Source organism: Pempheris klunzingeri, chromosome 15, assembly GCF_042242105.1.
Source record: "Pempheris klunzingeri isolate RE-2024b chromosome 15, fPemKlu1.hap1, whole genome shotgun sequence".
Taxonomy (NCBI): domain Eukaryota; kingdom Metazoa; phylum Chordata; class Actinopteri; order Acropomatiformes; family Pempheridae; genus Pempheris; species Pempheris klunzingeri.
Genome location: NC_092026.1, coordinates 23,269,882 through 23,293,164, shown reverse-complemented (window position 1 = coordinate 23,293,164; position 23,283 = coordinate 23,269,882). Strand labels below are relative to the sequence as shown.

The following is a 23,283-nucleotide window of genomic DNA, read 5'->3' as shown; positions in this document are numbered from 1 at the left end:
ATTACAATTATTTTATAGACATTTTCTGTTTTATTTCATTCGATGGTTAAAGCAGACAGGAAAGGCAGGGGAGAGAGAGGGGATGACATGAAGCAGAGGGCCAGGGCCTGATTCGAACGTGGGTCGCTGTGGTAAGAACTCAGAAACTTAGATTAAAAGTTTAGATTGGGTTTAAAAATGGTGACAGACATGCAGGGTCCTTCACTGTGGTCCAGCTAGCTAGTTTGTGTTTAGTGCTAATTTGCAAATGTTATCGTGCTTACTCGCTAAAGTAAGACGTTAAAATGGCTAAATGTCAGCATGCTAGCGTGGTCACTGTAAGCTTGTTGCCGTGCTGACATTATCATTTAGTTCAAAGCACCACTGTGCCTGAGCACAGTGTCATAGGGCTGAGCATAGCTATAGACTCCGGTCTTGTTATGACACATAACATCATTAATTTGTGATTTTGTTTAATTATTTGATGTTGCTATGCTTTTAAAAGGTAAGAATTGGTAAATGTGTTTTTCTAGAGATCACAGTAAAGTTGACTGTAACAAATGTGGGCACTTCAGGGGGAAAAGCAGATCATAGCAGTTGATAATTTGAACAGCAGGGAAGTAAAGCATGATGCAGCCTCCCGAAACAGCCGTGTTTAGGCATTCATCCTTCATTTTGCAACTTGTCATCTTTGTAACCCAGACCAATTAGGCTACTCTGTAAAGGAGGCCTAGTTGTGTTTGATTGGATAGTTGGGCTGTCAGTCTGAATTCATGGGCCAATGGAGGCGCCCCTTTGGCCCCGCCCTACACCTGTGCAGCAGGTGAATCCAAGCATGCATGCACTCAGACATGAAAGCCCTGGAAGAACACACACTAGCATCCTCAGCAAAGAATTGCACCTTGAACTGGAATCCATGTGCAAATACCAACCGAAGTGGTGAGTGAACCCTGTCATCTCATACACCAACCAAACCCTGCAGATTCATTTCACATTAAACCAAAGTTTAATGTCTTTACCTGTTCACCTAAACAGGTCAGGCTTTTTTGGTGGACCTGGTGGACATGATGGCGAGCTAGAGAAGAACCACTGAACAAACCTCCCTGGTCTGGAGTAGGCTTCAAGCCTGGTGTTTGGTGTAGGCCTCCAGCCTGGTCTGGAGTAAGCTTCAAGCCTGGTGTTTGGTGTAGGCCTCAAGCCTGGTCTGGAGTAAGCTTCAAGCCTGGTGTTTGGTGTAGGCCTCCAGCCTGGTCTGGAGTAAGCTTCAAGCCTGGTGTTTGGTGTAGGCCTCCAGCCTGGTCTGGAGTAAGCTTCAAGCCTGGTGTTTGGTGTGGGCCTCCAGCCTGGTCTGGAGTAGGCCTCAAGCCTGCTTGGGTGCTGGCTCAAACCTGGTGGTATTAGGACTGCTGTGATGGTAGCATACTGTGCCAAAGAACTTCTTTTTCCCCCTTCTTCAAGTTTTCCTCTCCTTGAGATTGAGAAGGACTTTAAAGGGACATTATTGTTTTTTGCTGTTGGAACTTATTTATTTTTACTTACTTATTGATTGTGTAATTTAATTCCTTGCAAGGTTTTATGTTTTGTACATTTTCTCGTTCAATTTATTATTTTTGCTGTTTTCCTTGATTTACATCAAGCGCTTTCTGTTTTAATACAGTTGATAAAACCAAAAAAGAATTGGGTTGGTTCATTGGTTTTCCTCCAGCTCCATAACCGTACCTTAATTAGCCCTGTTCTTTAGTTGATGATTTATTTATGATTTAATAGTGTATATATATATATATTTACGTTTATAAGTAAAATACACAATTTAATTTATAATATTTCATCATATGTTACATCTTACTAGTACAGACCAATAAAGTGATCATAGCATAATATTCAGGACTGTCGTAATGCAGAGTTTGCTAATAATCAAGCAGACATGCCAGCAGTTAATGATCCAGCAAACAACCACTGTATTTATTGATTCATGTGAAATGGCAACAGTGTGTTTTTTGATGAAACATGAACATGCATATGTAATATTTCACCCAGACAATCCAAACCAGACAGAAAGAGCTGAATAGCAAAATGCCTGATATCATGCTGTGTGCACGGCACGAGTAGTTCTCCACACAACAGCATGTTACAGTAAATGACGTTATCTTGGTGACGTGTTGACCTCGTTTTGTATTGACTCATTAGTTGTCACAAAGTCTGCCTCAGTCCTTTAGCCTCACTCTGAATCCCAGCACTGTGCATTACTCTCTGCCCCTCTCTCCAGCCCCTGCTCACTTATCCTTTGCTCCTCCTCCCAGACTTGCCATTCTTGATCTGTCCAGATGCCCTTGGACTTTCTCCCTTTTACCTGGCTTCCCCAAACATTTGCACACGCTCCCTCTTTCCCTATATGTCCTTCAGTTGCCTAGCCTTCCCTGCCCACTTCCTAACCTGTGTCTCATTCCCTCATCAGCCACTCACCACTACGTTGCTTCTCTTGTTTTCTGCCAGACTGTCTGATGTTACTATGTGCTTCATACCCTCATTTTCTAGCCTCTTTATTCTGTTTATCTGAAACCTGTTCTCTGCCTGTTTCGGCCCTTATCGTATGATTTTGAGCCTTCCCCTTATTGGGTTTGTTTGCCTGTTTGGACAGCTTTAGCTTGCCTGCCTCATGATTTGTGGTGACAAGCCATGCTGTTGGTTGCCATTTGCCACTTCAGTGTGAAGAAGTAGACGTAGGAAATGTTCAGTTTGCAGTAACTTAAAGATCCCCTTCAGACATATCCTATCAACTACATACAAAGTTACCAAGTTAAAAATTCCCATTGAACCCCAATGAAAATTAGAATATATGAATATTTAAATATTTTTAAATTGAAAAGTTTAAAAGCAGGATACAGTATGTCTTTTTGCTTCACTGAAAGGTGAAATCTCCCATTTTCCACCTCCAGATGTTCCAGGTGCACAACTCGTGAAATAAACAAAAAAACATGGCTGACTGCGGCATTTTTAATGTTTTCTCAATTATCTTTCAGAGATTGATTACTTTAACCAGCTACCTAATAACAAAGGTGACATATTTGACATTTGTTGGTGTTCCCGGCTTCAAATCTAAATGAGTACTAGTGCATTTGCTTGGCAAACCGTGGACACCCACAGCAAGCTGATGTTTTCATGTCAAGTTTCTAAATTTCAGTATCTTCTAAACTTCAAGTATCTGCTGAGGGCATTTCACAACACAAACACTACATAAAGTAAAAAGTGATGAAAATGTAACATAACCCATTAGTCCATACCAGTATAAAAAGATGGAAAAAAACCCAAAAGTGAGCAAGCCACTATATATCGCTGGTTATTCCTTAAGGTGTCTTTTTGTGTGTTTGGCCATAGAGTTAACTCAGGTTGATAATTACTGTTTACAATACTATATACACCTATATCTAGTGTGGACCCTTAGGTAAGGTCCTTGGCGCTATGAGCCTACCTAAAGGATGAGTGAAACCACAAATACAAGAGTCATACCGGCTCGAACGACTCCCTGGTCAACAAGGTCCGCATTAGGTGTTGTGGGACCAAGGCAACATGAGAAATGGGCTACCTACAAAGCATAGGTGGACAAGAGATGAGGATATGGATCTGTTGGAATGTGTTCGTGCTCAGTACTCTGGGGCACCAATAAATGTTGGGGTTTACACCATTCCTGGGGCAATTTGGCTATTGGAAATAATTAGAAATTGTTAAAGATAATTAATAAGTATATTGATTAGTGGGACTGATTAGGGTAAAGTAAACCTCAATTGGGGCACCACCTCAATAAACGAGGAAAAAGATTGAACTGATTCAGTCTGTCTATTTGTAACGTATGATACAACATGAAATCACATTTTCTATTATCTTAGTTGCCACTTAGACTGGAAGTGAACTGGTGTTAACAGGTGTCTTGTCAAAGTCTGTTTCCCCATCAGATGGGGTAACAGTCAAATAAAGAAGCTTTCTAACTAATGCTTTGTTAGCTGAGATACCTCAGTATTTACTATTTTTGTTGCACACTTTTCCAATTCAAAAAGTATTTCTGGCTTTTGCCAGTGTCATCAGTCTGGGTAGGGCCTCAATACTCTTTGAGTCTTGTCCAAAACATGTCCATAACATGAAGTATTGAAGACTGTCAAGCTGCCATGGAATATTAGATCAGATTTGTACTGTTTTTACTTGTTCTTTGTTCTTTTGACACTTGATGAAATTGAAATATTTCATTTTGAACTGTAATTTTAGACTTAGAATTTTAGAAGTTTTTGCTTAGCTACTTGTTGTAGGTAACATCACTTTAGATACATTTTGAAGATGTTGTCAAATGGAAAAAAACCTACATTTTTGAGAAAGCGTGTTTACATTTCTAATAATAAGGTACTACAAAAAGTCATGTCTTGGTATCGGTAGTGAAACTGGTATTGATAAATTAGGAAACAATACCCAACCATTTTTCAAACAATTTTCTTAATTCTTTTATGTTGTTGCTTCCTTACTGCAGCTTCCTATCCTAGCCTCCTCTGTTGTCAGTCTTTATTTCCTGGAGCTGACGGATATTTTCCAGCCGGTGCATTCTGGGTACAGTTGTAATGACCGCAGTCTATCCCTGCCCTACATCCTGCCCAGACAGGAAGTTTGCCCTCTGCCTTTGCTCTTCAGCTTGGCTTTCGCTGCTCCCACTGCCACTGTAAGTAAAGCTCCACCTCTTCTGTCTCCACTCTTGACCTTACAGTAATATCTACATGTAGCTTCACTGATTGGTCTAATGGACTGTGATTATACACGTGTAGTGACTCATGCTAAGGTAAAGGTGTTTAAGCTGTTTCTATGAACTACTGTTACACTGTGACCATGAATAAACCATAAATAAACCAGGTGACTGAATATTCCTCATCTGACTTGCTAATAAAAATAGTAAGTGCAGGTAGCTGATTGTTAACATTAAAATAGACAAATAAGTGATGTTTCAATGGGAAAGCTAGAGATGGTCTCCTACACCTTGTATATACTATGATGCTGTGGTAGTCTGACCATACTAAGACAAGTTCAAGTCAAAGCACTAAGCTGTTTCCATGCAACAAGGATATTCACAGTCTCAAAAAGATCTCTTAATTGTATTTTTGAGAGAAATGTGACAGAGATACAGTTTGTACTGCACAGAACACTGTACAGTTGAAAGCAGAACTTATCAGTGTACATTCATGTATATCTGGTATACAGTATCTGCAGTAAGGTAATTTTGGCAGATGTGTCCGCCTGCATGGCCAAGTTATCTTAACCTTGGGAAGCAGGAGGTTGTTTAAAAAAAATCTTACTACTAAATTTTTCCAGAGCTCTCATCCAAATATTGTGGTTTTCTTTATCTGCGACTGAAACCTCTCAATTTTTTGGTTACATTTTTACAGTTTATTCATTGTGTGAAAACTAAACCAGGACTGCTCACAGTCAAAGGGTTTCATGGTCAATTAGTAGTCGTTAGTTCAAAACATTAATCGACTAGTCATTGCACAGAAAAATACACAGCAGTAATAAAGAGCCTTTGAAATATGAATTTGCACTTTGTTTGCATTTGTTAATGGCACAGGGAAAAGCAATTATGATTCTCAATCAGTCAATCAATCTTTATTAACAAAGAGATTAAAGAAAGCCAATTAATAACAAACATTATCTCAAGACACTTTTCATATAGAGCAGGTTAAGACCAAACTCTGTAACTAATTAACTAATTTCTTGTGTTTTGTTATTAACCTTTTTAAAGGGACAGAGGGGTCGAGAGTCATTTGCAGTGAGCCTGCAGCACTATCAACATAGTATCAGTTTGAAAAGTTAGTTAGCTTAGTTAGCATAAGGGTTCTCTGTTGACATTGAATTAAATGCTGACGGAATGACTCCCTTGTATTCAGTACAATACTATCAGATATCAGCCATCTAGAGAAGACATGTTTGTCTAATAGCTTGTAGTCAAGGAGAAGGAATTCAAATGTTATTATGTAATGGTCCAACATTGAGTGGATTTATTTACACTCTGACAGAAGCCAATTGAGTCCAATAAAGAGATGAACTCAGTTCTAAGGCCACCATTATCAACACCCATATGAACATTCAAGTCACCCAATATGATTAATTTATCTCTACTAAGAGACTACATTGGATAAAAACTTAACAATTCAGAGTATTGGTCAGGAGGAAGTTTTTCAGCTTGGGTGTCAAAGACTAAGAACAAAAGGTTTCAAATGAGTTGTAATAAGATTCAGGTCTAGGGTTGATTAATAGGCAAGTGTTCCTCATCCGGACTCTCGAGAAATGTGAAAATGAAAACTTAGTCAACTGAGGCTCTTCTTATAGACTGGCATTTGGTTGACTAATTAGAGAGCAGCCCTAAAATGAATGAACAAACCTCTAACATAAACTCTGTACTAATTCAGTATTTAATGTTTTAAGCTGATCTGCATTGCCAACAGTCTTTTCTTTATCTTTGTCTGTGTGTAGATTCTGATCGGAGAGGCCATTCTGTATTGCTATCTATCCAGGAGGTCATCAACCTCACAGACTGAGGCGAACATCAACGCTGCAGGCTGTAATTTCAACTCCTACATCCGCAGGGCTGTACGCTTCATAGGTGGGAGAACATATGCATTAAACCCACAAGTGATTACATTAGGAATGCACCGATACCAATGCTGGTATTGGATATCGGGCCAATACTGACTCAAATAGCTGAATTGGGGATCGGCGATAATAATGCTGATCCTGAATAAGACTTGTAGCTGACAATATCACCGAAATATTGACACTGAAACTAGAGTTGTTGGCAGTAGTTTTCAGTTTTAGTTGTATTTACACATGGTTAAATATATAAATAAATGAATAGATAATACAGGCTATGGTACACAACAGTGACATGAAGGTTATGAGTGCATCTGACATGAGTGCATATGAGAACATTTAACAGCTTGATCAAACAGAAACCTTGTCTAGTGACAGTCCCTCTGTAGATACTTACAAGTTAGATAGATTGGCTTTATGTCAACTAACACTTTTAAATATAGACACTGGTAAATTCCCTCCTCGGCCACCAAAGCCATCAGGGAACCTTACAGCTCCCAAACACATGGCAGCTAACACAGCCCTCCTACTTCAGGAGCATACCTTCGTGGTAGAAACAGGGAGAACAGCTCCTGATGCTGATGACACTTGAACAGACAAACAACAGCCAGCAATTTCTTATTATTTTGATAATTAATTACTAAAATTTATTATTTATTACATTATTATAATAGATTAAAAAGTGAGCAAATTTAATCTATAAAAGAATTATCCCAGTCTCTTCCATACAGTGAGGCATACAGCTAATTATTTAAACACTGGTGTCGAATTGGTACTTGGTATCAGCCAATACACAAAACCCACGTATTGGAATCGGTATTGGGACTGAAAAAGTCAGATTGTTGCGCCCCTAGATTCTATGCATGTTTTCACTCATTAAAAAAACACAGGAACATTTACATAACTTTGAAACAACTGTCATAATATTGGTGGATATGGAATTAATACGCAATAGAATATGAATTTTACAGTGCAAAGTTACGTATTCATGATATTCCACTGATCTGGTGTTTGCTGTTGTAAAACATGTTGTTTTTCACAGGTGTCCATATCTTTGGCCTGTGTGTGACAGCACTGATAACTGATATTCTCCAGCTGTCCACTGGTCAACACACGCCCTACTGGTTGGATGTGTGTAAACCCAACTTAACCCACATTAACATGTCCACCTGTGAAGAAGCTTTTATTCTGGATGATATCTGTTCCGGACAAGACATCGGGCTCATCAATGCTGGGAGGTAAGTGTGGGAGAGTGTGGGAGTGACTAGTGAGTGTGTCAAAGGATGTGTGTGGGTGTTTGTATGTGTTTCCAGAGTCATTTGTAATGCTTAGTTCCAGCACACTTACACACAGATACACACTAACACATGCACATCCTATAATCATCTTGTAGCTTTCAGTCCTAGACTAGTTCTCTGCTGTTGTTATGGTTACCAATTTGCTCTCAGGCCAAGTACTGAAACACTGAAAATACAAGGTACATAGTAGGACACTGTGCATCATGTGCTGCATCATGGCCATGGCACACCCCCACAGCCCCATGCCCCATTATTAACTTTACATTACACTTTACATGTTACAAGATCACTTTCTTCTAGCAATCGAATGTTAAACCTTTTTAACGCATCAGAATAATAATGAATAATAATGATGTATGTTATTTGTTCAACACATGTTGCACCACCGTCTCTACAACACATAGCACTGGCCAGACTCAGACTGCTGTTGGATGTTTTTCAGACTTTTAAGACATTATAAGATCCCCAAACCTCTCTTCTGAAACAATACCAATGGACCATTTATCCTTACATATAAATCTTGCTATCTTTTTAGTGATGGCATTTTTATGAACTTCTAGCAATGCTGAATATTGAGGTACATTTAAGGTGCAATTACTTACCAAATGTTGGCCTCCCTGTGGCCTTCATACACTGCATAAACTTATTAAACACCTGCTGGGGCAGAGTTACCACCAAATACACACACACACATACACATTCAAGTTTCTTTGGAAGTCACTTCCCTGAATATTGATATGAATTGAATGAATATTCCACTTTGTCCTTAGCTGTCCGAACATGATAATTAGTAGAAAGAACACTCTGTCTTTTTTCTTCATAGGAAATCTTTCCCTTCCCAGCATGCAACTCTGGCCGCCTTTGCTGCTGTCTACATCTCAGTAAGTGGTTTATGTATGCACTCATATATCACTGAAGTATTGACACTGAAACTAGAGTTGTTGGCAGTAGTTTTCAGTTTTAGTTGTATTTACACATGTTTAAATATATAAATAAATGAAACGGGCGGGCTGCGTGTGACATGGAGGTTATGAGTACATCTGACATGAAATAACTGTCACATGTCACCTTAACAGAAATGTTAGGCACACATTAAAATTTGTGCTTTTTAAGCGTTGAATTCTGTCATATTACCAAGGTATATATAATCTTAAACCTTAAATTTCCAGCTTCCTTACTGACAGTTTATTTTTATTACACACAAACAACATGATGTGTCATAACTTCATTAAAAAAAAGACACTCGGTAGACTTTAATGCATAATAGTGATACAATACGACGCTATTAGAAATCCATCTAAATGAAACTACTTTATAAATGACCTGAAGGCAACATGTCAGGCAAACATACTTCCACTCTGTGTGACATCGAGCGCAAGACACACAGAAAAGAGCTTATAAAGAACACAAGTCCAATTACAAGCTATTCTTTAACAGGCTATGAATTTTCATGCATTTTATTAGCTGCCTTGATTCTGCAAAGAGGATGAGCGCTGTCCTGCTTCTGTATGTGCTGAAGCTGAAAACACCTGTGCTAGTATCATTGGTCTACAGCTGGGAACATTACATTTGCAATAGTAAAATTGGTTTGGTTTTGCGCCCCTAAAATGAGCTAAGCTGGTGACTTGCCACACACAGCAGTGGGTAATACACGAGCATATAGTGTTAACATGTAGCTTGGAGCCATATAACCCTTCTATCAGGATCTTTTTCAGGACATGGCAGGGGAACAAATCAAAAGATCAGTGATGTGGACTTTAATCCTGGTGCACAACCAAGTCTACAGAATCTCTTTGGCATATTGTAATCACTTTAAATTGGCTTGTTTGGGCATTGACGCTGTTACCTATGGGAGACAAGGGGTTGTTTTCCTCCACAAGGTGGTGATGAAAGCCTACTTTGGATGACGTATTGCAGAAGTGATCCATATTGGTTTTTCGATACAAATACAATGATGTGACAAACCAAAGTTCTTTTGTGTACAGTCAACTAATGCTTCTGCCGTGTCTGCTCAAGGCGCTGAAACCTTTACTTTAAACCATGCACACCACAATCTCAATATTTTTTTAAATGAATGGACTGCACTAAAGTCAGCAGCCAAATGGGTCCCTATTCATCCAATTATGGTGAAATAAGTGATGATGTATTTTGACTGCAGATAACTCAGTTAATCCACATGACTGAACATGTGAAAAATAGTGAAGCCAACAGTTTCTCATTATGAAACGAGCTGTGATTACAGAGAAAGAAAGCAATGCATCATACTGAAAAACACCCAGAGGGGAAAACAATTGGCACCACATTTTGTAACCGAGCATTGAAATGCTAACAAAATGCTTGTAGCTAGCTAAACACGTTAGATTTCAGCATGTGAAAGGATTATTTGACCTACATGTGCCAGAGAGAAACAAAGGAATATGTCCTTTCTCCTTTCCTTGCTTGTCTTCAACAATTGATTCCACTGAATGTCCAGAAGTGCTGAATTGTCAGATCTGTTTCTATGAACTGATTTTACTGTGTTTTCCATGTCCACTGAAAAGGCAAAGAAAACACAAGTAACTTTAACTAGCTGCCTCTCAACAAATGTATTTCATGATGTTAGTGTCAGAGGTGGTAAAAGTACACACTTTCTTTACCGGAGAAGTTGAGATACTTGTAGTAGACTGGTAAAATCAGAAGAAATTTACTTTTACTCAAGTAAAACAGTAACAATAATAGTAACTAATAGTAAAAGTAATAGTAACCGTAATATTGACATTAATAGTAACATTGTTTTGGTAGAAACAAATTCCAGACTTCCGTCTTTATATACTTAATATTTTATTTGTACACAGTTTAACAAAAACAAAACAGATTTGTGGTTTGAACCTAAATTCTATTCAGTAAAGTGTACAAACCGCTGTCTCGTCAATACAACTACTCCCACTCCCACTTAGGTGAATCATCAAAACAAACCCATTGTATTTGGGTGTTCTCACCTATTTCTTACAAGCATTAGTGTTGACACCATCAAAAGTTCACTCATTAAAACTGAGTGTTATTCTCACCAATTTTTATTTCATGTGTACAAGAAGATAGAAAGTTGATAACAGCACATAATATTGCTGCAGTTTCATGTTCAACTAGTTGTAATAATGTGTTTTTGGTGTGTAAAGTCAAGACAAATGATTTATTTTATGAATATGAGCAGAAAAACATTGAGTATGTATTTTTACTGCCATTTTAGTTAATTCATCTATCAAAATAAATGATAAATTAATTTCAGGTGTGAATTTAGTATGGTGTTTGCTATCACTGTTTTATATCAACATTAAGAGACACTGATTGGCTCATGTGAAATTGTGTGTTTCAGATGTACTTCAACACGGTGCTGACAGACTCAGCCAAGCTGCTGAAGCCTCTCCTGGTTTTCTCTTTCGTCATGCTGGCCATCCTGGCTGGGTTAACCAGGATCATCCAGTTCAGAAACCATCCTGTCGACGTCTACTGTGGATGGTTACTGGGAGCTGCCATTGCTGTTTATCTGGTAATTCAACCCGGAAAGACTTAATTCATGAGAGGTTTAAAGAGTGATCAAGAAGGTATCGGAGGTGCAGAGCTTTACCCATATGGTGTCTAACTGGTGTGTTGTAGTTTACTGTGCAGCCATAAAGTTGGGTTGATCACACAGACACAGAGTCTACAGACTAACCATCCTCTCCTAACCTGGAACCTTTATCTACACACTCACACATACAGTGTTACAATAGGCCTCGACTGAGAGACCAAGCTAAGCGAACAGCTACAGCACTTAGTTTTCCTTTGTCTGGGGGTCTGGTGGCCATTTTGTGGGGGGTCACCATTTGGTCTAATCACATGTGTATACACACACACACACACACGCTTCAACTAGCTGTCGATATGGTACTTTTTGTTTTTGTTATGAAGTTAATTATTAATCATAACACCAAATTGATAGTTTAGCGTTTTATGAGACTGAATCAGTTAAATTGGCAGAATTTACACCAAGTCCCAGTGATACATGGAAGTGAGAGATGAGAAAGCACAAAGCTGCAGGGAAGATACCAAGTTAGTAATATACGATCTGGCACAGGACGGGAAAACACAGACAATATATGCAAGAGGGAAGGGACCACAGGTGGAAACTATCAGGGCGGGGCAGGCAATCACAGGAAACACACAAGAGCAGGAAGTCAAGGGACCTGAAAGGAGAGGAGAGGGAAAACACCACAACAACACAGGAAATAGCAGAAAACACATGAACTAAACTGAGCGAACTTGATGAGACAAGGGGGAGATGCACAAGTCCAGTTTTCTCTCAGACCACTTGAATTATGATATGCTTTGAGTTTATGATGGATTTTTTTTCCAGTGACCAAAAACAGACGTTGCTGCCACCTGAAAATGTTGCTGTTTATGCTCATGTCTTGACCACATGCTCCTCTGTGTCTCACTATGTGTGTATGTGTTTGAATGCAGGGTGTGTATGCAGTAGGGAATTTCCAGCCCAGTGAGGATCGGTCCAGAAGTCGACCACCTCCCCCCACTTTGCGAGAGCCCCCACTCTCCTCCCTACCCAATGTCAGCCAATCAGCGATTAGCAACAGCCACCAAGGTAAAACCATGTCTGCCAGCATTACAGATCATATCACCATGGTATGACAGTTACTAGAATATATTTACCAAAGAAATGCTACACATAACCCTTATTATTATGATATCAACGTAGGATCTTGTAGTTCAGCTTTGCTCACTCTGAACAAGGTGAAATACCATAAAAACAAAGGACAGTTTTTACTCAAAATAGTGATGGATTTAACATTTATATACTGTGACAATATATGGAGGCATTATCTTCATACACAGATGTCAGAGGGAATTATCTCAACACAACACAACTTCAAGAGGGCAAAGCCAAGAGGACAAAATGAGAAAAGGGCAAGAGGCCACCATAGACCCTCTCTGTTCAGAAACTCAGATCATGCTGTATGTCGGCTGAGGGTTGAAGAGTTGAATCTTCCATGAATCTTCTGGTGTTTCCTGTCATGAAATCGGTTATTTCCAGATCTTGGAGACTTTCCATAGAACAGACACCTTTAGTGTGGGGACGGATGTGAGTCGGGCAGGACCTGAGGCTCACCCTCACTCGGTGGATTAGGGGTGCCTGAGGGGGTCTGGGCGGGCCAGTGGAGACCAGTGGGTAGAAGAGGCTCACTTGCCTCTTCTACCCACTGGTTCGAGGGCGAACTTATCGGGGATCGCTGTTGTAACTGGGCAGGCTTGCCGAAGTATTTTCTCACTTAGTCATGCTTATTGTCAGTACAACAGACCACCTGCGTGTGTTTCATTGGAAATTATTGGTTAAAAGTTCAAGATTGGTGGAATTCCTCAAGGGAGCAATTTTAATGAATTCTTCTTTAAAAAAATTTATTTTGATTAATTGAAATTGTACCTCAGCAAGGTATTTAATTTCCATAAACTTGGGACTTGCTAAAGATACAACTCCTGTAAGTGGAGTCTGGATTCCTGGATAATATCTGTGAACAAATCAGTTTACCTGTCAAGTTCAAGGCTCAGATTTACCAGCATGTCATCCTTCCACAGATCCTCTGGCCTTTGATGAAATATGAACTCCCATTAACTATAGAGAGGGATGTTACAGTGCATCCTCAGCTGCTGCCCTAAAACCCTTGGAGAAGGTACTTATCATTGGAACCATCACCAGGTGCTGAAGGAAGTAGAGGGAGCAATTCACCAAACTATTACCACTAGCAAAGACCTCCACCCAGCAAAGAGTCCAATCACAATTATCAGGATAGGAGAGCACCCTCAGCCACAGATCTCTCCTTTTGGATCCCTCAAGACTGGAAAATGAGTGTCCACCGTCAGAAACCATTTTCCACAGATGTATAATGATACCACCCTCAGACCTGGAGCTTACTATTCTCTGGGAAGACCAGATGGAAGAAACCAATGAGAAGTAGAGGGGTCAAGTATTAAGACCTGGTGGAGGAGTGTCATTGCCAGGGGAGAAGTGCCTGGTGCTGTCCTGTGGAAGTGGGATGTAAGGACTTTACAGGCAGGCCCCTAAGCAAAGCATTCAGTCTCCTGAGAATGACAAAGGATATTAAAACAAGCCATCAGGAGCTCCACTGAGGTGACATGAAGATGTCTATGGCTGTGAATAAATCTGAGAGAGCAATGGAATGTATAATAACTGTTACTGGGACACAAGCCAGTGCTTGATCAACCTGGCAAAACAGCCAGTGACCCCCGGGTCTCAATGAAACAGTAGATGCCAAGACATCCTGTTAGCCCCTCTTATGACTCAAGTAAAACTAGTTTATCCAACACTTCCCACTATGCAATTCAAAACTCCACACCCCAAGCTCATAAGACACACTTTAAAATACTTGGATGGAAACCCACCTTTTCAGAATTCAAGCAGATGAGCCTTAAGTGGTCAGTTTGTTGTTTTCAAAACCAAATAGTCTTAACATTTTTAATTTATGTATTTTATAATTTACTTGATATATTTTTGATAATGACTTCCACTGATTACAGTAACTTCAGATCATCTCCTTCTTTCCCTTGACATTAGCAATCTGACCTGTTCACTTACAGGTCACCACACCCTGGCCCCCAGCCAACCAGAGCCCATCATCACACGGACCTCTTCCCACACCTTGTCCCCCAGTCAACCAGAGCCCATTCTGACGCGAAGTTCCTCCTACCGAGAGCCGTCTCTGTCCAATCTAAAGAGAGCCAGTGCTGAGGTGGAGGTGATAACTCCATCAAGTCCCCTGGGCAACCATGACAACATGATGACCTTCAGCAGCAGCACACTGCCAAGGTAAATATCTTTAGTGGACTCTTTATGCACAGATTTGGAATAGAGAACTTTGCTTACCCATGATAAATGGAATGTTAAAAAGCCTTGAATTTAACTTACTGATACATTTGAACAACCTGTTGTTGATAGAGTGAGTTAGCTACATCCAACCCGTTTTGGGAGCCTTGTGGAGTACTCAACAGTCTGTTCTAGGTTCAGCGTCTTTGCTCGTTCATTATCAGCCAAATCAAAGTATGTTAAAACAAGTTAGCTCAGCCTGTCTGTCAAAAGTCTTAAGCAGGAGTGAAGAAATGTTGTAAAGTCAGAATGCCTAGAAAATATAGAATTTCATTATTTTTATCGATTTCCAAAATGCAAAGTGAGCGAATAGAAGAAAAATCTAAATCAAATATTTGGTGTGACCATCCTTTGCCTTCGGTACACTTCGGTACAGCATGTCAGGGATTTTGTAGGATCATAGTCAGGTGTATGATTAACAAATTATATCAAATAGGTGCTAATGACCATCGATTTCATATGTAGGTTGAAATGCAGTCATTAACTGAAGCAGAAAAAGCTGTAGGAGGCTGAAAACTGGGGGAGGAACAGCCAAACACTGCCACCAAGGTGAGGTTGTGGAAGACAAATTCATGTCACAGGTTATATACCATGGGAAGACTGAGCACAGCAGCAAGACACAAGGTAGTTATACTGCATCAGCAAGGTCTCCCCCAGGTAAAGATCTCAAAGCAGACTGGTGTTTCAGGACGTGCTGTTCAGGGTCTTTTGAAAAAGCACAAAGAAATGGGCATCGTTTAGGACTGAAGACGCAGTGGTTGGCCAAGGAAACAGCAGATGGAACCACATTATGTTTAGTTTGGTTCAAAAAGCCGACTTCTACAGAAGATCTGTGGTTAGTTCTCCAAGATGTTTGGAACAACCTACTTGCTGAGTTCCATCAAAAACTGTGTAAGTGTACCTGGAAGAGTGTATGCTGTATGAAAGCAAAGGGTGGTCACAACAAATATTGATTGATTTAGATGTTTTTTCTGTTCCCTCACTTTGCATTTTGTTAATTGATGAAAATAAACAATTAATTTTTAGATATTTGAAAGCATTCTTTCTTTACAGCATTTCTTCACACATGTCTATACACAGGAGTGATGACAACACTATTGTTCACGTTTTGACATGCAGTATGTTTAAGGAAAGGCCACAGAATGTTGTCAAATGAGAACATGAGCTCTCTTCAGTAATATACAGAAGTACTTTTGTCACAGTTGTCTTTCTTATTGCTCATTAAGTTACTCTCGACCTTCCTACAGGTCGCATGGTGGCTCCTCATTGGAAGAGGGCCGCATTCCACGACGTCATGCCTCCATCCACACCTCGATGGATTCCACCCGATCCAAACAGCTGCTTAGCCAATGGAAGAATAAGAATGACAACAGGAAGCTGTCCCTGCAGGTCATGGATGGAATAAGACCATCCTCTTCCTCATCTCCTCAGAGAAACATGGAGCTGCGTTGCTCTTCTGAACCTTCTACCATGGGCCTGGAGGCAGAGCTCCGCAGTGGGACACACCTACCTGGTCAGGAATCAGAGCTGCGTGCTGGGGCCCACATCCCAGCTCAGTACATGAAATTAGCAGCAAGCTCTGTCCCTATGGCCAATCACAATCATCTGGCCCATAATGGCAGCACCGGATTGGCTGGTGGGGCCAGAGTGTCTATCCAATCCCGGCCTGGATCCTCCCAGCTGGTTCACATTCCAGAGGAAGAAAACCTCACCAGCAGGGATCAGGAGAGTGAATCAGAGGACAGCATTATGGATGGGGGCGGGTCAGTGAGGGAAAAGTGGCTGAGAGTGACTGAGAAGACCACCATCCCATGTAGGCCGCTCAGTGCGGGAGGACAGCCTCGTCTTATGCAGGTTAGTCATTCTTTCTCTTTCCCTGCCTCGGTAGCAGGGATAGTTAGGATATATATACCACATAACTGCATCTGCAACTGACTCAGTTTAGCAAGTGATCCTTGTTACATGCCATGTCTCTCTTTCTCCCCCCACCAGCTGTCCACTAAAAGGTTAGAATACAAAAGGTCAAAAATCTTTACAATAAATAAATTGATTATAAATAAAATAGATACGCTTTACTGGAAGAGCTTTTGAAACATTTAGAGAGTTCTTCATAGAAAAAAGTTCCTGCGGTGGAAGAGGGGCTAATGGTTCTTTTTTCTAAAGGACTCTTGTTCCCAAAGGAAGTGGTACAAGAAAACAAAGAGCTTTAAGTGTTGAAATATGTCACAGAGACCCTTGAACAATAAATGTGCCTCCAAAGCTTATTCAACAATGTGTTATTGTGATAAAATCAGAAATGTATTGTTGTCACTCTAAAATCATATGATTTCAATACAGGCACAGCTGCAGTCATAGCATGTTTATTAAAAGGCTTGTTGTAGCAGTAGCACTCCACCTACAAGAAGAGCAGATTAGATGATAATGAGCATCCCAGCAGCAAAAGTTGGAATAGCTCATATTTTACTACCATTGTTGTATTCCAGGTGATAGCCTTATCCAAACAGCAGGGTCTGCTTCACTCTCCTCGGTCAGAGGATGGTGGCAGCACTGTCAGCTGCACTGGATCTATTCGGTACCGAGCTCTGACGGACCAGGACCCATCACCACCCGCCTCCACCACCGGAGCAGTGGGAGGAGGTCTGTACCGCTGATATATATACATATATGTGCGTGTCTGTCCTCAGCCACAGTCTCATTTCCATAGGGGTTCCTATGATTGCGCTCTTCTGGACAGAGACCTCAGATGTTGTACCTGGAATCTGCTGGAGCCACTTTCCCAGTTTGCGGGTCACAGCCCCCAGTGCTCTGCTCACTGGCATCACTGTTGCTTATACTCCTCATATCTTTTCAAGCTCCTCTTTCAGCCCTTGGTGTCTTTCAAGCTTCTCAAGCTGTCTATCACCACTGCCTTCTTCAGCTGTGTGTAAGTTAGCACGATGTCAGGTCATGCTGGTCATTCTCAACCACTTTGGGAGGTGTCCTCCATTCTGACTGTGGGTGCAGATCAGTGCAGATGTTCCTGTACACTATGCCAGCCACTTGGTTATGGCGTCCCATGTACACTGCTCCTGCTTGCATCTTACACCCTGCTGTTTTCGCCCATGGGTTCCTGTCTGGTGTGGTTGACCCCAGTCTCTATTGATTCTGTATTAAGTGCCTGTTGTTGTGCTGCCATGATTAGTGCTTCTGTGCTGTCTTTTAACCCAGTCTTTTCCAGCCACTGGTAGGATTTCTTGATATCAGTCACTTCTTCTATTTGTAGGTGGCACATGATGTGTCCTCCAGGAGGGTTCATTCTCCTCTGCTGCATTATCAGGTTTCTGTTGCCTGAGGTATTCTCTGAGCAGCTCATCTCTGGGAGCCATCTTCCTGATGTATTTGGTTGATGACTTGGACCTTGTTCTTCTCATTTAGCTGACTTTTCAGGACTTGCCTTACTCTGTGTGGGTATTTGGCTGTGGCTGACTTCCTTGCAGCCTCCTCATGGTTCCCATTGGGTCTTGTTCATGTTGCACATTTCCAAGCATTCCAGTATCTATGTGTGTGGCATTGAGTTGTAGGCTTTCTTGTAGTCAATCCAGGCGGTGTACAGGTTGGTTTTCCTGGTTTTGCAGTCTCAGGTAACTGCTCTATCTACCAGTAGCTGGTACTGCTACCAATTCCTCTCTGGGCCTTGCTCAGGGTTAGGGTTGCTTCCAACACTATTTGGTCCCAGACCTGGGTAGATTTGTTCTTGTGCCGTTACATTCCCACTGAGAGCACAGTTTGGATGGTTTGGTCTTTAACATCCTATTTCTTCTCCTGGCTTCTGCTTCTCCTGTGTATCTCTTCAGCCCAGTAGCCACGGCTGTGAGCCTTTGCTTGGTAATCTCCAGTGCCTCAGTTATGAACAGTTTCATGTACTTCCTAGGCACCTCTTTCCTCCCCACACCTTCCCGTAGCTCTGAGACTTGACTCTCCGTGCCGCCTTGATTTTTAAATCTGTTCCTTTTCCATGGGGGGTAATGCTCTTTGTTGTCCATGCCTTTGTCTCCTCCAGGCTGGATTACTGCAACGCACTCCTCATCGGGATCCCTGGCAAGAGCCTTCAAAAGCTCCAATATGTCCAAAATAGCGCTGCCAGGATCCTGACTAGGGTGCAGAAATATGACCATATCACACCCATCCTTCACTCACTTCACTGGCTTCCCATCCACCTCAGAACCGAATCCAACATCTCCCTTCTCACTCACCACTGCATTCATCTTAACGCCCCGGACTATCTCAAGGAACTCCTTACACTCCAAACTTCCACCAGAAACCTCCGGTCTGCTGCCAGGACTAAACTCTGCACATTGGGTGACCGGGCCTTCCAGTCTGCAACTCCACATCTGTGGAATGCCCTCCCAGACCACCTGAGGACGCCTCAGACGGTGGACTCTTTTAAAAGAAACTTAAAAACACATCTCTTTAAGAGGGCTTACCCCTAATTGAACTGTTTCACTGGAAACTGTACTCTGCTTTATGCTAGTTTTTAGGCTGTGTTCTTAAATGTTGTTACCTTTAAACGTCTTGTGTTTTCTTTTATCTGTAGCACTTTGAGATTTGTTTTCCAAATGTAAGATGCATTATAAATAAAATGTATTATTATTAGTTATGGTCCTAGGAGGGATAGTCTGTAGCGCTGCATTCACATCTTCTATCAGACTTTTAGAGGGTACTTTATTACTTCGTTTTGGTAACTGGAAGTGGGGTTGCCAGATATTCAGCTTACTAATGATCTTCCATCTGAGGTCAGTCGCCTTTGTGGTGATGCAATGTCTCGTGTAAGTTGTTGGGGCAGTCTCAGAGAGTGGGGATGATGATGATATCCCCCCTCTGACCGGTCGTCCTGGCTCCCCCTTGCTGTAGTATGTTTGTTGTACCTCATAAATCTCTAGTTGTGATAGCAATCCTCGTTTGCAGATGTTGGAACCCTGAACTAAAAGTTGTGTCTTGGTTAGCTGAGATGTTGGGTTTTGAAGTATCTAACGATCCCACAACCTTTGCATGCAGCCCCTCTCGATGGACTTACAACAAACTGGGAGAGTGGCTTCAGCAGATTCCAGGCACAACATCTGAGGTCTTTGTCCAGAAGAGTGCAATTATAGGAACAGTTAAGATGCTGCGCAGAACCCTTAAACTCCCAGGCCTCTGGTAGAGGACCTGAGATTGAGGAAGACACACCACCAACCCTGAGTCAGGACGGTGTGGAGGCAAATTTCTTTTATGTGCAGTCCCAGTCAAACATTTGGATACACTTTGTCATTCAAAGGTTTTTCTTTATTATTTTCTACATTGTAGATTGAGATTGAAGACATCAAAACTATAAAGGAACAGATATGGAATTATGAATATGTTTTATATTTTAGATTCTTCAAAGTAGCCACCTTTTGCTTTGATGACGGCTTTGCACACTCTTGCCGTTCTCTAAATCAGCTTCATGAGGTCATCACCTGGAATGGTTTTCGATTAACGTGTGCCTTGTCAAGAGTTAATTCATGAATAGCCATATTCGACTACTGCTCTAATCCATATTATGACAAGAATCATCATCATTACTTTAAGACATGAAGGTCAGTCAATCTGGAAGATTCCAAGAACTTTGATGTTGGAAAAAAGCCATCAAACAAAGATGAGAATTGCTTGAGCCAAGAAACACGAGGAATGGACGTTAGACCAGTGGAAATCTGTAACTTGGTCTGTGTGGCTTGTGGACGAAGTGTGATGGTATAGGTGTGGTTTGCTGGTGACACTGTTGGTGATTTATTCAATATCTAAGGAACACTTGCCATTTGGCTAAAACATGGCTACCACAGTATCTGCAGCAACATCTGGTTTGCGCTTAGTGGGACCATCTGCTTTGCACTTTGCCAGTTGTTTTTGACAAGACGATGACCCCAAACACCTCCAGGCTATATAACAGCTATTAGACCAAGAAGTAGATTGATGGAGTGCTGCGTCAAATTACCTGTCCTCCACAATTACCTGACTTAAACCCAACAGAGATGGTTTGGGATGAGTTGGAGTGATAACAAAGCAGCCAAGAAGTACTCTCTGGGAACTTTTTCAAGACCATTCGACGTGAGTACCTCGTGAAGTGTACAAAGCTGTCATCAAAGCAAAAGGTGGTTACTTTGAAGACTCAAAAATCTAAAATATATTCTGGTTTGTTTAACACTTTTTTGTTTACTACATTATTCCACGTGTTCCTTCATAGTTCTGATGTCTTCAATATTAATCTACAATGTTGAAGATAATAAAAGTAAAGAAAAAACAGATAGAATCAGAAGGTGTGTCCAAACTTATGACTTCCCTTTGCCTCCCAAACATAATAATTTCTGCGAGGTACACTTACACACAGCACACTTCGTAGATGCAGTGGTCGGCTAAGGAAACAGCAGTTGAAAAACACATTATGCTCACTTCCCTTCTACATCAGAAGATGTCCAACAGTGTCGTCAGCTCAGAACCAGCAGAAACAAGTGGGACCCGGGTACACCATCTGCTGTCCAGAGAAGTCTGATCAGAAGTGGTTTTCAGATACTTAATCTCAGCCACCAATGATCTCCACCACAGTCTCATTTTCAGGTCACTTTAGCAATTGTATTAAATATTATATAATGTAAATATATGACTTATTAGAGTTTTTACTCTTTATTTCAGTAGTTGTAACAAGTATCTTATGCATGGAAATAAACTAGAGAATGGAAGAATTAAGAGTAAAAAAAGTGGCATAATAATGATAATAATAATAATAATGGACTTTTTTTGGAATGTTTGAGAACTGTACAATAAAATTATGACTGGTGAAACACTACATACAGTATAAATTATACATACAGGGCTCCATTGTTGAAAACTGTTGAAAACACCTCAAAGTCAAAGCAGTATTAGCATTGTGCTTTTGAGATTTATGGATTTAAACATTGAAGATTAGGGTTGCCATTGTTAGTAGTTGAACATAATAATTGAGCCACTTGTTTGTGTTGTTGTTTTAGGCGGAGGTTTGGAAAGAAGTGGCAGTATAGTCCGTGTTGAAGCCCACCCAGAGTCCAGATCAAATAAACCTGTGGTAAGACCTCCGAGCACTGATGGAAGTGGCTCCTGGAGATGGAAACCACCAGAACGAGCTTCACTCCGACAATCAGCTTTCACCCTCAATGACCTGAACAGGCACACAGACAGCTGTGATTCGCTGAGGGATGGAGGATCAGTGGATGGGCGAAGGAGCATGACAGGAACCGAGACAGAAAGCGAAGGTGGAGGAGACGGAAGTGGAGCAGGAATAGGAGGAGGAGGGATATATACAAACCATCCACATGTTGTACACCCTTTACATCCCTTACATCCCAATAACCCCAACAATCTCCAGTACCCCAATTTGAACCCCAACAATCCCTGTAATCCCAATTTTAATAACGCTCACTTTAATTTTAACCCCAACTCTACTAACTCCAACATTCCGTTCGCCCCCACTTCCACTTTTGCTCCTCCGTTCCACCCCCACCCTCAAGCCATCACCACCATCAGGGTCACCCCAGTGGAAGGAACGGCCGCCAGCAGCGATGGCGGCTCAGACTGCCAGTCGGTTGCCTCGTCTAGCCGCGAGTCCACCTTGAGGAGGAAGAGTGGTTCCCACATTGTCCATGTCCCTGAACGTGGGCCCACCCCTGACCTACACAACAACCATGACAGTAACCGCTTTGATAACGAAAGCAGCAATCGTTTCCAGGAAAACCTTCGAAGTTTTCAAGAAAACCCCATCCACCCAAACCACCCCAATCATCCCCAAAGGCAGTTGCAGGGGATGTTTGGTCGTCCCGGCCCAACCCCTCCCCCTACTTTACCTCGCCCCATCCTGACTCACACTCCACCTCCTACTCTGGGCTTGGCCTATAAAGAATGACACGCTCAGTGTTAAGTTCACCCAGCTACACCTGTGTGATAAAAATATGTCCTACAAACAAACTAGGGTGATGGTCTCAAACTTGTTCGTCCCACCCGCAACCTCTCTTTGTGGCCAATTAATGCGCAATGTAAATGGCCAGTTGTGTCCCCCCAGCATCCCAGCCAGTTTAGTAACCGATTGGATAATTGGTGTGTCTACTGGGAGACGTACTATGTGCTTATTAAAACCTGCTAGCAATAGGTTCACGATCCATTTTGGGTCACAAGCCATAGAGAGTACAAACACAATTTCCAACTGGCCAATAAGAAAAACCTATAGCCAGGGCCCAACATATGAGGGGTTAGTTTGAGTCAACATTTCTCCTGGTTTTGTGTTCAATACACAAGTGATTTTTGTAAATGTTAAATTGAGTACACTTGCTTCATAGGCGCAAGAATAATGGTCTAAATAAACTGCTCAATGTTTGACTCATAGATGGAGAGGCTTCAGTCTCCTCCGTATGTCCCATAACTCCCAGCAAGGATGGATTCAGCGTAATGACTCTGCTC

The 23,283-nt window shown here is 41.4% G+C and overlaps 1 protein-coding gene across 1 annotated transcript in view; it reads left to right on the top strand.

The window, feature by feature from the left end:
- Nucleotides 1-22,732, top strand: part of LOC139214614 (phospholipid phosphatase-related protein type 4-like) — a 29,596-nt gene extending 6,864 nt beyond the window's left edge. Inside the window, exons 2-11 of the mRNA XM_070845506.1 lie at nucleotides 4,493-4,678; nucleotides 6,481-6,610; nucleotides 7,640-7,835; nucleotides 8,719-8,776; nucleotides 11,248-11,421; nucleotides 12,375-12,510; nucleotides 14,520-14,748; nucleotides 16,053-16,659; nucleotides 17,289-17,442; nucleotides 21,825-22,732. Of these exons, the coding sequence (XP_070701607.1) occupies nucleotides 4,493-4,678; nucleotides 6,481-6,610; nucleotides 7,640-7,835; nucleotides 8,719-8,776; nucleotides 11,248-11,421; nucleotides 12,375-12,510; nucleotides 14,520-14,748; nucleotides 16,053-16,659; nucleotides 17,289-17,442; nucleotides 21,825-22,732 (2,778 nt within the window). The remainder of the gene's footprint in view (nucleotides 1-4,492; nucleotides 4,679-6,480; nucleotides 6,611-7,639; nucleotides 7,836-8,718; nucleotides 8,777-11,247; nucleotides 11,422-12,374; nucleotides 12,511-14,519; nucleotides 14,749-16,052; nucleotides 16,660-17,288; nucleotides 17,443-21,824) is intronic.
- The last annotated feature ends 551 nt before the right edge of the window (nucleotides 22,733-23,283 follow it).